The 14,785-nt window shown below is 40.4% G+C and overlaps 1 protein-coding gene across 5 annotated transcripts in view; it reads right to left on the bottom strand.

The window, feature by feature from the left end:
* Positions 1 to 14,785, bottom strand: part of KCNH7 (potassium voltage-gated channel subfamily H member 7) — a 385,987-nt gene that overhangs the window by 4,188 nt on the left and 367,014 nt on the right. For all 5 annotated transcript variants that reach the window (XM_073545747.1, XM_073545745.1, XM_073545746.1 and 2 more), the window contains one exon: positions 11,487 to 11,655. In XM_073545747.1, the coding sequence (XP_073401848.1) occupies positions 11,487 to 11,655 (169 nt within the window). The remainder of the gene's footprint in view (positions 1 to 11,486; positions 11,656 to 14,785) is intronic.

The raw sequence follows: 14,785 nt of genomic DNA on the forward strand, positions 1-14,785 counted from the left end.
TCACATGTGAGGGTCAATCAACAATTTATATATATTAAGAACTATTTTTGTCCTTACTTTACAATAATAATAATAGTGAATACTGAAGCTGCATAGTGTTCCTCTAACAACCAGCAGAGGGCGCACAGGCACAATACTTTCTTATATTTCCACCTCCAGCCACTCACAAATTGCTTTCCTTCAGGAATACGAAGCTGCAAGATTTCTGCTGTACGGATTTAGTTTTAAATATTACCAAAATTAGGATTTCAGGCTCTTTAGCAAATGTATGACTTTTAGACGGTATAAGTACAAAAGTACAAATGAAATGGGTTATCCAAAAAATTTAAAAAACACTGGTGATGCTCGAAAATAGTAAAGTATTATTATCTTCATTTAATTTGTCTTAAATGAAAAAAACACAAAAGAGAATGAAGCAAAAAGCAAAACATTGATCATTTCACACAAAACTCCAAAAATGGGCCAGACAAAAGTATTGGCACCCTCAGCCTAATACTTGGTTGCACAACCTTTAGCCAAAATAACTGCGACCAACCGCTTCCGGTAACCATCAATGAGTTTCTTACAATGCTCTGCTGGAATTTTAGACCATTCTTTTTTGGCAAACTGCTCCAGGCCCCTGATATTAGAAGGGTGCCTTCTCCAAACTGCCATTTTTAGATCTCTCCACAGGTGTTCTATGGGATTCAGGTCTGGACTCATTGCTGGCCACCTTAGAAATCACAACAAGCAAAAAGGCAGCAACACTTACCTGCCCAGGTCTAGAACAAATGCACTGCAGGGTGCAGCCAGCCCATATAGCAAGATGTCAGCAACACAGGTGCAAAATACCAGATTAACAGCCACTCTCCACATACCCATTCCTGGAGGGGGTGACTGCCCAGTATACAATTGCACAAAGAGGGTCCGCATAGGGTACCGTTCACACAAAGGGAATGCATGGTGTCTGGTTTACAGCCTATTAGTAACGCCCCTACTATTCGATTAGGCGGGCTGGCCAGCACCCTCTCATTGCATCCCAGTGTGAACACCCCTCATACGAGACCAAATGTGTCTGGGCTCGGCTGCACCCCGAATTATGTAGTGCAAAAAATTTTTTACCAATTAGTGAGGTATTAGCTGATATTTTGGCCAAAATACTTGAGCCCGTAAACTGCGCCAAAGTTCCTCACGCTTACGGGTCCCTACACTAAACTAAATAGCAAAGCCATTGAAGAAGACGACTCAGGTCTTCAAAATTTCATATATAACAACAAGCAAAAAGGCAGCAACACTTACCTGCCCAGGTCTAGAACAAATGCACTGCAGGGTGCAGCCAGCCCATATAGCAAGATGTCAGCAACACAGGTGCAAAATACCAGATTAACAGCCACTCTCCACATACCCATTCCTGGAGGGGGTGACTGCCCAGTATACAATTGCACAAAGAGGGTCCGCATAGGGTACCGTTCACACAAAGGGAATGCATGGTGTCTGGTTTACAGCCTATTAGTAACGCCCCTACTATTCGATTAGGCGGGCTGGCCAGCACCCTCTCATTGCATCCCAGTGTGAACACCCCTCATACGAGACCAAATGTGTCTGGGCTCGGCTGCACCCCGAATTATGTAGTGCAAAAAATTTTTACCAATTAGTGAGGTATTAGCTGATATTTTGGCCAAAATACTTGAGCCACCTTAGAAATCACCAGTGCTTTCTCTCAAACCATTTTCTAGTGCTTTTTGAAGTGTGTTTTGGGTCATTGTCCTGCTGGAAGACCCATGACCTCTGAGGGAGACACAGCTTTCTCACACTGGGCCCTACATTATGCTGCAAAATTTGTTGGTAGTCTTCAGACTTCATAATGCCATGCACACGGTCAAGCAGTCCAGTGCCAGAGGCAGCAAAGCAACCCCAAAACATCAGGGAACCTCCGCCATGTTTGACTGTAGGGACCGTGTTCTTTTCTTTGAATGCCTTTTTCTCTCCTGTAAACTCTATGTTGATGCCTTTGCCCAAAAAGCTCTACTTTTGCCTCATCTGACCAGAGAACATTCTTCCAAAACGTTTTAGGCTTTTTCAGGTAAGTTTTGGCAAACTCCAGCCTGGCTTTTTTATGTCTCGGGGTAAGAAGTGGGGTCTTCCTGGGTCTCCTACCATACAGTCCCTTTTCATTCAGACGCCGACGGATAGTACGGGTTGACACTGTTGTACCCTCGGACTGCAGGGCAGCTTGAACTCGTTTGGATGTTAGTCGAGGTTCTTTATCCAACATCCGCACAATCTTGCGTTGAAATCTCTTGTCAATTTTTCTTTTCCGTCCACATCTAGGGAGGTTAGCCACAGTGCCATGGGCTTTAAACTTCTTGATGACACTGCGCACGGTAGACACAGGAGCATTCAGGTCTTTGGAGATGGACTTGTAGCCTTGAGGTTGCTCATGCTTCCTCACAATTTGGTTTCTCAAGTCCTCAGACAGTTCTTTGGTCTTCTTTCTTTTCTCCATGCTCAATGTGGTACACACAAGGACACAGGACAGAGGTTGAGTCAACTTTAATCCATGTCAACTGGCTGCAAGTGTGATTTAGTTATTGCCAACACCTGTTAGGTGCCACAGGTAAGTTACAGGTGCTGTTAATTACACAAATTAGAGAAGCATCACATGATTTTTCGAACAGTGCCAATACTTTTGTCCACCCTCTTTTTTATGTTTGGTGTGGAGTTAGATCCAATTTGGCTTTAGGACAATTCTTTTTGTGTTTTTTCACTTAAGACAAATTAAATGAAGATAATAATACCAAAGAATTTGTGTTTGCAATCATTTTCAGGAAGAAACTGAGTATTATCTGACAATACTTGCAGGGGTGTCAATACTTTTGGCCACAACTGTATGTATCTATCTATCGATCTATCTATCCAATATCTATTATTTATCTATCATCTATCTATCCAATATCTATTATCTATCTATTTATCGTATTTCTCTATCTTATATCTCTGATACTGGCTTATTCTGGATGGCTTAGGCTTAGAATAATAATCAATGTATGATTTGAGCAGGTCTGGCCCCAGGGACCGCCATCAATCATTAGAAAGAATGACTTTGTCCATTTGGGCACCGCAGCTTGCCCTGATCATAACTCCCCCCACTAATGATCATATAAAACTAATTTTAAAAAAATTAGGACACTGTCAAATGTAAAGAAATCAGGATTGCAATCATTTGTAAGTCCCTTGTAGCCATATTTTATTCATAGAACAGAGCAGAAGCTGAATGTTGGAAATTTTTCCGTTTCATTTGAAAAAATTAATCAATTTAGAAATTGATGGCAACAAGACATCTAAAAAACAGTGGGGAGAGGGTTAACAAAAAGCTGGAATAGTAAGTGGTCCTAATAACAAACAACTGTAGCGTCAATTTTCAACTAAGTCACATGACTGTGTATAAAAGAGCATGTTAGAGAGGCAGAGTCTCTCAGAAGCAAAGATGGTCATAGCTCACCAATCTGTGAACAACTGCGTCTAAACATTTTGGAAACATTTCAGAAAAAATATTTCTCAACATAAAAGTGCAAAACTTTGAATATCCCACTGTCTACAGCATATTATATATTCAAAGAGATGCACGTGCACAAGGGACAAGGTTGATGGTCCATATTGGATACTTGTGATCTACAGGCCCTCAGGTGGCACTGCATTAAATACAGATATTATTCAGTCATGCAAATCACAGCATTCATTGTCTGTGACCATGGTTTACTGATCAATCCACAAATGTAAGATAATGCTCTATCATGCAAAGAAAAAGCCAAATACCAACACAATTCAGAAACACTGCTCGCCTTGTACGGAGGCAAAATGGAAAACTGTTCTGTGGTCAGATGAATTAAAGTGGAAATTTCTTTATGGAGACCATGGACAACATATCCTGCAAACTCAACAGGAGAGTATCCATCCAGCTCGTTATTGAGGAGAGGGACAATCCAGCTTGTTAATAAGGGGAGGGACTGTCCAGATTTTTATCGACGAGAGTGACCATCTAGCTTGATATCGAGTAGAGGGACCCATCCAGCTTGTTGTCAAGGAGCAGGACCATCCAGCTTGTTGTCGAGGAGCAGGAGCATCCAGCTTGTTATCGAAGTGTGAGACCACTCAGCTTGTTATCGAGGAGAGGGACTCTCCAGCTTGTTGTCAAAGGAGCTGGACCATCCAGCTTGTTATTGAAGTGTGAGACTATCCAGCTTGTTGTCGAGGAGCAGGAGCATCCAGCTTGTTATCGAAGTGTGAGACCACTCAGCTTGTTATCGAGGAGAGGGACTCTCCAGCTTGTTGTCAAAGGAGCTGGACCATCCAGCTTGTTATTGAAGTGTGAGACTATCCAGCTTGTTGTCGAGGAGCAGGAGCATCCAGCTTGTTATCGAAGTGTGAGACCATTCAGCTTGTTATCGAGGAGAGGGACTCTCCAGCTTGTTATCGAGGACATGGACCATCCAGCTTGTTATCAAAGTGTGAGACCATCCAGCTTGTTATCGAGTAGAGGGACTACCCAGTCTGTTAATGAGGAGAGGGACCATCCAGTTTGTTATCGAGGACATGGACCATCCAACTTGTTATCAGCAGCTTGTTCACAGTTCCCGCATCTCTGATGGTATTGGGTTTCATTCCTGCCATCTCTGGTGATATTGAGTTTCATTCCTGACTTACCCTGATGAAGCTGCATTGTTGCAGCGATACACGTGGGGTTCTCCCACACCCTTCCCCCCTGCACCTTGCTCCTTCCACCCTGGAGCCATCTCTGCAGTTATTTCATCAGGACCCTCAGTTTTTTGCTTGTTCTGAGCAATTTTCATTCTTGGCTCTCATAGTGCAAGGGGCACATTAGTCATCATTCATTATTTAGCCCCCACCTTTCTTTGCTCATTTCATGCATCTCCTTCTTTTCAATTAGCATGGATTTGACAGGTGTTCTACAGTACTCATCCAATTCTTACATTGTACTATATGGCTTTCTTATTGTTAGGTACTTATAAGGCAGTTTTGGGGACGCCCATCAAATGCCTATGTTTTTTGCCATATGAGATTGTTTGCTTGTAGGTTGTTCACATATCAATGTAGTGATCTAGTTCACCGCAATACTGTTTATATATTTTGTGATTAACCACAAGATAACTTGGGTTACTGTGTTTTGCCGATGTATGTATAGAGACTGTACATTACATTGTATTACAGTACCTTTGTTCTATATGCCACTTTTTGGGTTTGTTGTAATTGTATGGGGCATACATGCTTTGATATATTATAGGTGTGGACAGGTCTCTATGCATTGGTCTTTTCTCTTTCTGGGTCATTCCTGCCTATGACATGGGCAACTTAAACATGAAAGGTGCTATCAATGATGAGCATTTTATAGAGGTGATAGAACATATGCTCCATCCAGACAATGTCTGTTTAAGGGAAGACCTTGTATATTTCAGGGAAGACCTTGTATATTTCAGCAAGACAATGATAAACCACATATCGCATCTATCGTAGCAGCAAGGATCCGCAGAAGAAGAGTTTGGGTGATGAACCAGCCGCCTGCAGCTCAGAACTTAAGCTATTAGAAAATATTTGACGCATAATGATATAAAAAATTTGGTAAATACCCTGGATTGTGTAGCAGCGAGAATTGGAAATTGGACAAGAATGGGGCAAAGATCTTCTTCCAAAACTCAATCAGTTGTGTTCTCACTTCCCGTCATTGACAAACTTTGGTAAAAAGAAGAGAGGAAGAGAGGATGCTACACAATGGTAGACAAGGCTCTGTCCCTATTTTTGTGAGATGTGTTACCGCCATTGATTTCTAAATTAGTTGTTTTTTCGCACAAAATGACACGTCCAGCGCTCAACTTCAGATCTGCTCTGTATTCTGCTGTTAATAAAATATGCCTGTAATAGATTTACAAATGATCACATTCTTGTTTTCTTTACATTTCACAGTGTCTAGACTTTTTTTTTGTGGAAATTGAGGTTTTATATTGTATCTCAGACAACCCCTTTAAGAACAATAAACTCAGTCCTGCTATAAGTGTATTTACAAAGTAACTGAGTCAGAAACAAGGCAGCATAGTAATGCCAGAAGCCGCATAGAATACATAATACCAGTATTAATAGTACGGAGAAGACTATTAAGAACCCATAACAGATACATGAAATATTTAGAAAAGTTCCTTTATGAATGAGAAAAATAATTTGGGTTCTTAGAAGATGGTTCAGGCAATTTATTCTAAATGCAATTATTTCTGCAGTGATCGTCTAAGGTAGAAAATCTAAGGTGACATTGCCCCATTTTCTCCTCCTCTCACCACTTGAGCTAATCTTCCATGTATATGACAATTTTCGCCTCTTTTGTTTCTTTTATCTATTTCAAAAATAAAGGCTCAAGGCGGCCATAGAGGCTTGTGGTGAAATCTCGCAGAGTGGTGGAGCTCATATTCACATGGAACATTAGTCATTAACAAGGAAACCCACCACGAGCTCATCACACCAAATGCCGAAAATGGAAGCCGCTCAGCAGGACATCACAGAAAGAATGTGACTGCTGCAGAAAACCTATAAAAACACATGGACTGATAATAATAGAATGTAAGAGCCCCAAACCAAAGCACAGACCTCGTACAGTAGAGCACAAAGTCCCTATGGGAGTGGTTATTAATGGTGCATACTCAGATTGGGCCAGGGTTACTAGTGGGGGACCACAGGGTTCTGTATTGGGCCCCTACTATTTAATATATCTATTAATGATCTAGTGGATGGCTTTCACAGTAAAATATCACTATTTGCAGATGATACAAAACTATGTAAGGTAGTTAACACAAAGGAGGACAGTTTGCAACTACAGACAGATTTGAGTAAATTGGAGAATTGGGCTGAAAAATGGCAAATGAGGTTTAACACAGATAAGTGTAAGGTTATGCACATGGGAAGGAGAAACAGCTGCTACAATTACTTACTAAATGGGAAACTGCTGGGGAAATCAGACATGGAAAAAGACTTAGGCATCTTAGTCAATAAGAAGCTAAATTGGAGTGCCCAGTGTCAGGCAGCTGCCACCAAAGCAAATAGGGTCATGGGATGCCATTAGAAGAGGTCTGGGGACACGAGATGAAAACATAATTCCCCCTCTATACAAATCACTAGTCAGACCACAGGAGTATTGTGTGCAATTTTGGACGCCGGTGCTCAAGAAAGACATTACTAAACTTGAAAGGGTTCAAAGGCGGGCTACTAAAATGATAAATGGAGTTGGTTCACTACAATACCCAGAAAGGTTATCAAAATTAGGTCTATTTACTCTAGAAAAGAGAAGACTTAGGGGAGACTTAATATATATGTAGAAGTACAGTTGTGGCCAAAAGTATTGACACCCCTGCAATTCTGTCAGATAATACTCAGTTTCTTCCTGAAAATGATTGCAAACACAGATTCTTTGGTATTATTATCTTCATTTAATTTGTCTTAAATGAAAAAAACACAAAAGAGAATGAAGCAAAAAGCAAAACATTGATCATTTCACACAAAACTCCAAAAATGGGCCAGACAAAAGTATTGGCACCCTCAGCCTAATACTTGGCTGCACAACCTTTAGCCAAAATAACTGCGACCAACCGCTTCCGGTAACCATCAATAAGTTTCTTACAATGCTCTGCTGGAATTTTAGACCATTCTTCTTTGGCAAACTGCTCCAGGTCCCTGATATTTGAAGGGTGCCTTCTCCAAACTGCCATTTTTAGATCTCTCCACAGGTGTTCTATGGGATTCAGGTCTGGACTCATTGCTGGCCATCTTAGAAGTCTCCAGTGCTTTCTCTCAAACCATTTTCTAGTGCTTTTTGAAGTGTGTTTTGGGTCATTGTCCTGCTGGAAGACCCATGACCTCTGAGGGAGACCCAGCTTTCTCACACTGGGCCCTACATTATGCTGCAAAATTTGTTGGTAGTCTTCAGACTTCATAATGCCATGCACACGGTCAAGCAGTCCAGTGCCAGAGGCAGCAAAGCAACCCCAAATTATCAGGGAACCTCCGCCATGTTTGACTGTAGGGACCGTGTTCTTTTCTTTGAATGCCTCTTTTTTTCTCCTGTAAACTCTATGTTTATGCCTTTGCCCAAAAAGCTCTACTTTTGTCTCATCTGACCAGAGAACATTCTTCCAAAACGTTTTAGGCTTTTTCAGGTAAGTTTTGGCAAACTCCAGCCTGGCTTTTTTAATGTCTCGAGGTAAGAAGTGGGGTCTTCCTGGGTCTCCTACCATACGGTCCCTTTTCATTCAGACGCCGACGGATAGTACGGGTTGACACTGTTGTACCCTTGGACTGCAGGGCAGCTTGAACTTGTTTGGATGTTAGTCGAGGTTCTTTATCCAACATCCGCACAATCTTGCGTTGAAATCTCTTGTCAATTTTTCTTTTCCGTCCACATCTAGGGAGATTAGCCACAGTGCCATGGGCTTTAAACTTCTTGATGACACTGCGCACGGTAGACACAGGAACATTCAGGTCTTTGGAGATGGACTTGTAGCCTTGAGATTGCTCATGCTTCCTGACAATTTGGTTTCTAAAGTCCTCAGACAGTTCTTTGGTCTTCTTTCTTTTCTCTATGCTCAATGTGGTACACACAAGGACACAGGACAGAGGTTGAGTCAACTTTAATCCATGTCAACTGGCTGCAAGTGTGATTTAGTTATTGCCAACACCTGTTAGGTGCCACAGGTAAGTTACAGGTGCTGTTAATTACACAAATTAGAGAAACATCACATGATTTTTCAAACAGTGCCAATACTTTTGTCCACCCTCTTTTTTATGTTTGGTGTGGAATTATATCCAATTTGGCTTTAGGACAATTCTTTTTGTGTTTTTTCATTTAAGATAAATTAAACGAAGATAATAATACCGAAGAATTTGTGTTTGCAATCATTTTCTGGAAGAAACTGAGTATTATCTGACAGAATTGCAGGAGTGTCAATACTTTTGGCCACAACTGTATATCAGAGGGCAATACAGAGATCTCTCCAATGAACTGTTTGTACCAAGGACTGTGACAAGAACAAGGGGGCATTCTCTTCGTTTGGAGGAAAGACAATTTCTGCACCAGCATAGAAGAGGGTTCTTCACGGTAAGAGCAGTGAGGCTCTGGAATTCTCTTCCTGAGGAAGTGGTGATGGCCAACTCACTGAATGAATTTAAGAAAGGAATGGATGCTTTTCTTGTGAGTAACAGTATAGAAGGTTACGAATAACAGAATATTATAGGTAGATGGTTGACCCAGCTTAGGGGAAGAAATTTTTTTCCCTATGGAGAAAATTGGCTTCTATTCTGTGGGTTTTTTGCCTTCCCCAGGATCAACAATGCAGAACAGCTGCACTAAAAATAGGCTGAACTAGATGGACATAAGGTCTTCCTTCAGCCTTCAAAACTATGTTACTATGTTACTACTATGTTAGGCACTTCACATACCGCCATATGCTGTCTCTACGCAATGCTCTTGGACAGAACACTTTCGTAATACTATGTGGCAATCAGTGGAGAATGCCATAATTCTATTCTTAAAAGACTTAAAACATTTGGAAGCATCAAATCATCAAGTGAATATCCACTTTCTAACGCCAGATCATTATTAAATACAAAAAGATAAATAAATCATGCGCAGAATCATTTCACAATGAATCTTTACAGAAGTTGAAGCTCAGTTTTTTTTATACCAATTCCACAAATTCATTGTACAGATGTAGCTCTAAATGGTAAAATTTGTTTGCCTTCAGCCAACACTAGGGGGAGCTAGAGAGGTTACCGAATACTGATTTATTATTGAATTCAAGCATTGTACTCCCTCTATTGGTGGCTTTGAGAAAAACATCAAATCAGATTTTTAGTAACAGAAATTTAGACACATTTGGGGAAAAAAATGCATATATATTCATTTTAAGATGTATTTTTTCCATTATAAAGAACATGGAATATAATATTTAATTGAAGCATGAAAAAGTAAATATAAATGGATTAGAAATGTTTTTTTCTTTTTAGCCATACTGAGCCTAATGATGTGTCCACACTTCCCTTTAATTTTACTAGGGATTCCAACAAAAATAAAATTCAATACGTTATTGTGTTGCAACCACAGCCACTGGGAGGCCAAATACAGACAATGACTCCTGACAGAGTATGGCAAATGCAAGTCAATCGTCTTACGCCACTCATCTCATGTCAGGACATGTTGAGTCAAGAGGAAAGGTAGGGCAATAAACATTAATCAGTGCTGTGTACATTTGATTAGTGGTGTAGCATCGAATGCCAGTGCCTCAGGGCAAAGCAGATATTTTGCATCCCCCTAACTTGTCCTCCTCCTTCCACCCGAGTCCCTGCCATCAGTTCAGTATTGAACCCCTTACCCCTCACTACCTGTGCTGTATTTTTAGAAAATACCAGTGTAATTATAGTTTGCCCTTTGACCCTTTAGTTCATTTCTGCTTTTTGCTAAAATCCGTCAAAAAACAAAAAAAAACCTTACAAACGTACACTTTATTTTTTCAATACATTTTTGTATTTATTACACTAGCTCTAAACCTAAACATAACCATTGCACTATCCCTAATCCTAGTCCAAAACGTAACCATAATCCTAACCCTAACGCTAGATAGGTCTAGAAAATAATGTAAACATGTAACGTTTATTATAATGATACTTTTTATTTACAGAAGTCCCTTAATTTTGGGGCAACAGGTGTCTGTCTCTCCTCTCACAGAATTACAACTGATATAAAAGGTGGGGCAATATGAGAGTCCACGGTGCAGCCTCATTTGCTGCCTATGCAGAGCACAGCAGTTAAAATGAGTAAATGAGTTTGTGATCGGTTGTTGTGTCCTCCATGGCAGAGATCAAAGTAATAAAGTCCACTTCATTATGCTAAGAGCTTTGTTAGCCCATTAAAAACTCATCTTTGCAGTGCTTTGTATGAAGATCCTGCAGCACAGACCGAGATGTCAAAGCAACCACTGGCTGGTTTACCCATCTGCATTATCAGCTGCCGGGTGAACAGGTACTGCTCTCTGGATGAGTTCAGGAAAATCTGTGGTCAAAATTTTGTGCCACCATAAAATTTGGTGCCCGGGACAACCCCCAACTCTGACCCCCATAACGCTCCAACACTGTACAGGGTGGGCCATTTATATGGATACACCTGGGTGGGCCATTTATAAAGTTGGATCCAAAATGTCCGACTTCAAAATGGCCGCCATGGTCACCACCCATCTTGAAAAGTTTTCCCCCTCCCATATACTAATGTGCCACAAACGGGAAGTTGATATCACCAACCATTCCCATTTTTTTAGGTGTATCCATATAAATGGCCCACCCTGTATATGACTATACTGAATATGTGCTTCTCTGCTTATATACAGTTTTATACAAAAAGGAAGTATAATTCAAGTTTACATGAAAATCAGAATTTGCCGTAGTTGTTCTGTATCTCTTACCTGTTCATCTGTTCCTGCATCAGATCTAACCTGTGCTCCACTTCTCCGTACGTCAGGTCATTGTCGCCATCACTCACTCCCCAGGCTAAGCTGTTCAGTGCGGCTTCGTTGGTTACACTCTGGTGTATCCTGGCACTTTCTCTCTCCCAGCATTTTGGGCTTGCTATATCTGTCACAAAGGAAAATACGCATTAATATCTCCTGACTCTGTCCTATATAGATCATACTGGGGTTATAGTTCCCAACTGTGATGAATATGTCTTCCAGAGCATTTTTCAATATTTTTAAAATTTTGCAAGGCATGTACTAAACACTAATATAATATCAGTACCCATTTAATGCCTGGCTCTGCTCCCTTAGACCAAAGTGTATCTATCGACTTCCAAATGAGCTTTTATATAGGTGTAAATGCGGAATAACACTATAACTGTCCATTATATTACCTGTATCCTTCAGTTTTCCACTATGCAGGTTCTGTTTCTATTTTTCATTTTTCTCTAAGCTAGTAGGTGGAAACATGCTGCTATGATATTTCTGATAAACAGCACACAAAGGCATACAGTAAATGATTCCTACTCTCCTCTCTCCTACACTTACTAGAAAGCTGCAGCAGGATCTATCTGTGTCTCTCTGCCTCTTTTTCTTCTCCTACCATATCCTCCCCTTCAATAGGCATTAAAACCTATTGAGGAGCAGAGAAAGAGGCGGAGAGACACAGATAGATCCTGCTGCAGCTTTCTGGTAAGTGTAGGAGAGAGGAAGACCACTGTAATCTGATACCTCAGTGACCTGGCATTTATTTTAGCTAGTTTTTAGAGTAAATGATGCATTTGGGTGGGTAGAAATTAAGAAATGGCTCATAAGTGAAGGAAGAAGCATATTTCTATGAGAACATATACTTACAAAGTTCATTTTATTCACTTAAACTACTGATTTATGCAAAGTTTGTATAAAGGACAGTGATCGTTTAACTATTTGTGGACTGCCCACAGAATTATAACGTTCAGGAGGTCTGCATATTATTCTGAAATAGCGTTCTAAAATGTCATTACAGAGTAAGCTACTTACACAATATTGTGCAGCTGCAGGAGCTAAAAGCTATCCAACAGCCACAGCCGGACTCCCCAAAGAGAAGGCATGGGTGGTTTATTACCACCTCTGCCTTCCTGATTGCTGAACACACACTATTTATCCAGCATAGGAAGTGCTAAAAGTACTTTGTCCTCCGGACCCAGTGATTATGTGATTGGCAGGTGCTAGGAGGGAGCAGGAGCTGAAGGAGTTAATAGATCCAGACCCAGCTCTGTTGCACAGCAAAGAGGCTGAATTATCGAAGAATCTGGGTGTAATATACCAGCCCTAGTTACAGGGGACATATGATATAAAAATGTATTTAAATGTTGAAATGCTCCCCAATGGTCTTTTATGACCTTAAGGGGGCATAATGTGTGAAAAAAAATGAATAAATACAATAGGGAAAACAACAACAAACAAAACAAAAACTAAATTGTTATTAATAGCCCCAACTCTGTGAAAAACAAAAGCGTATCTGATAAATAGATAAAAACAATTATTGCAGAAAGGGGAACAAAATTGATCACGTATTTTAGTGGTGTTCTGTGGTCATCACTTTTTTAAGGAAATGGGAAAAAAAGAGCATAAAAATTAGGTACCATGTCTCATGAAAAAAAGATTAAAACATTATTTGAATATTTGATTGAGAATAACATTTTAAACTCTTAAAACCGCATGTATGAAGAAGAGAAAAGCGAAAAATGTGCCTGGTCAGAAATAGGAAAAATGCACTGGTCTTCTACTGGTTGAATTGGAAAGTTTCTTGGACAGTCAGTAATTCAACCAATGTATGGCCGGTTTAAGATACGGTTATGCTCCAGTTAACACTTGAGCATGGACATTCCCAGTGTACACACATATATTATCAGCTTGCTCCTGTGTCTCGATTCCCTCCGCTGGTATCTGGAGCAGACTGGATACATGCAGGAGGTGATTTCTTAGATGTCATCATAAATCTACAGATTGCGGTATTTAAACAAAAATATTATTGATGTATAAAGCTTCAATGCGGACGGCGGTATACATCATGTAACTCCCACCCGGCTCTGCCATAATGTGCACTGCAAGGTCCCCAATTGGGTGTCCCACTAATGGAAAGAGCCGTCCATTCCAACCTTTCTGGGGGTAAGGTTACAGCTTTGTTTCTTGGCTGTCACCATTATTTCAGATCGGATCATTAGATTCTTTGTTTGAGCCTAAATAACATGGAAGAATCAAATCAAGTCCGAGTAATATCCGTACACAAAGCTACAGTCATCGGCAGAAGGAGGGCACCAGTGTACCCATCAGGGGACTTATTTGGCAGGATAAGTAAGAGAAGCTCCAAGATGTTCTGAAGGGCTGTTAAAGTGCATGTCCTCAAGGTTCCCAGCACAGACAGCAGCATTACTTAGAGAATATTTCTTATAGGATCTCTCATTCTTCAGTAAGTTAATACAAACAAGATTATATTATGGTACTTCTTTTGGCTTACAGCTATAAGGGGAAGAGTATGGCACCACAAGTAAAATACTATAAATAAATGGACAACGAGAATAGGTGGGGGAAATGGTGAAAATATACAAGTGAAATGTGTCTGTGCTGCAAACTCTGCAGAAGAGTTGTGGCTGGAAGAAGAAGTTTTCATGGTGGTCTGGGCTAGGTGGAAGGCTTAAAAAGTGAGAATCAGAGAACACCACTTGTGAGTCACTGAATATAACTGTACTTTAGTGTTTTATATGATGTACACAACTGGTATTTACAGTTACTGCATGTTGGTAATATCTGTCTTGGTATGTGTATTATGGTTTTACATCAGCTACAGTATTGTCAGCTATGAAAGTGTCTAATACAACCACTAAGATGATGGTGCAGCTCCATAGTTGGGCTAGGAGCCCACTCAGATGTGGTTTGCCCCACATGAATCTCTAGCATAATATTGTATTAGTTTAATCAGTTTATACATATATGCTATAGAATAGTAGAACACTATAGGTAGATGTGACATTGGGGAAAAGTGGGAATATTTCTGGAAACATTTAAGTGAAATGTGTCTGTGCTGCAATCAAGTTGACGCTGGAAGAAGTCGTCTTCATGGTGGTCAGGGCTAGATGGAAAAGATTAAAAAAGTGGGCAACTCCAATTAGAAAAGACATCACCTATTCATCACTGAAGATTAGGGATGAGCGACTTTGCCTTTTTTAGGGTCGAGTCGGGTTTCATGAAACCCGACTTTCTCAAAAGTC

This window comes from Dendrobates tinctorius, unplaced genomic scaffold, assembly GCF_039654945.1.
Source record: "Dendrobates tinctorius isolate UK_male_01 unplaced genomic scaffold, ASM3965494v1 ptg000143l, whole genome shotgun sequence".
NCBI lineage: Eukaryota > Metazoa > Chordata > Amphibia > Anura > Dendrobatidae > Dendrobates > Dendrobates tinctorius.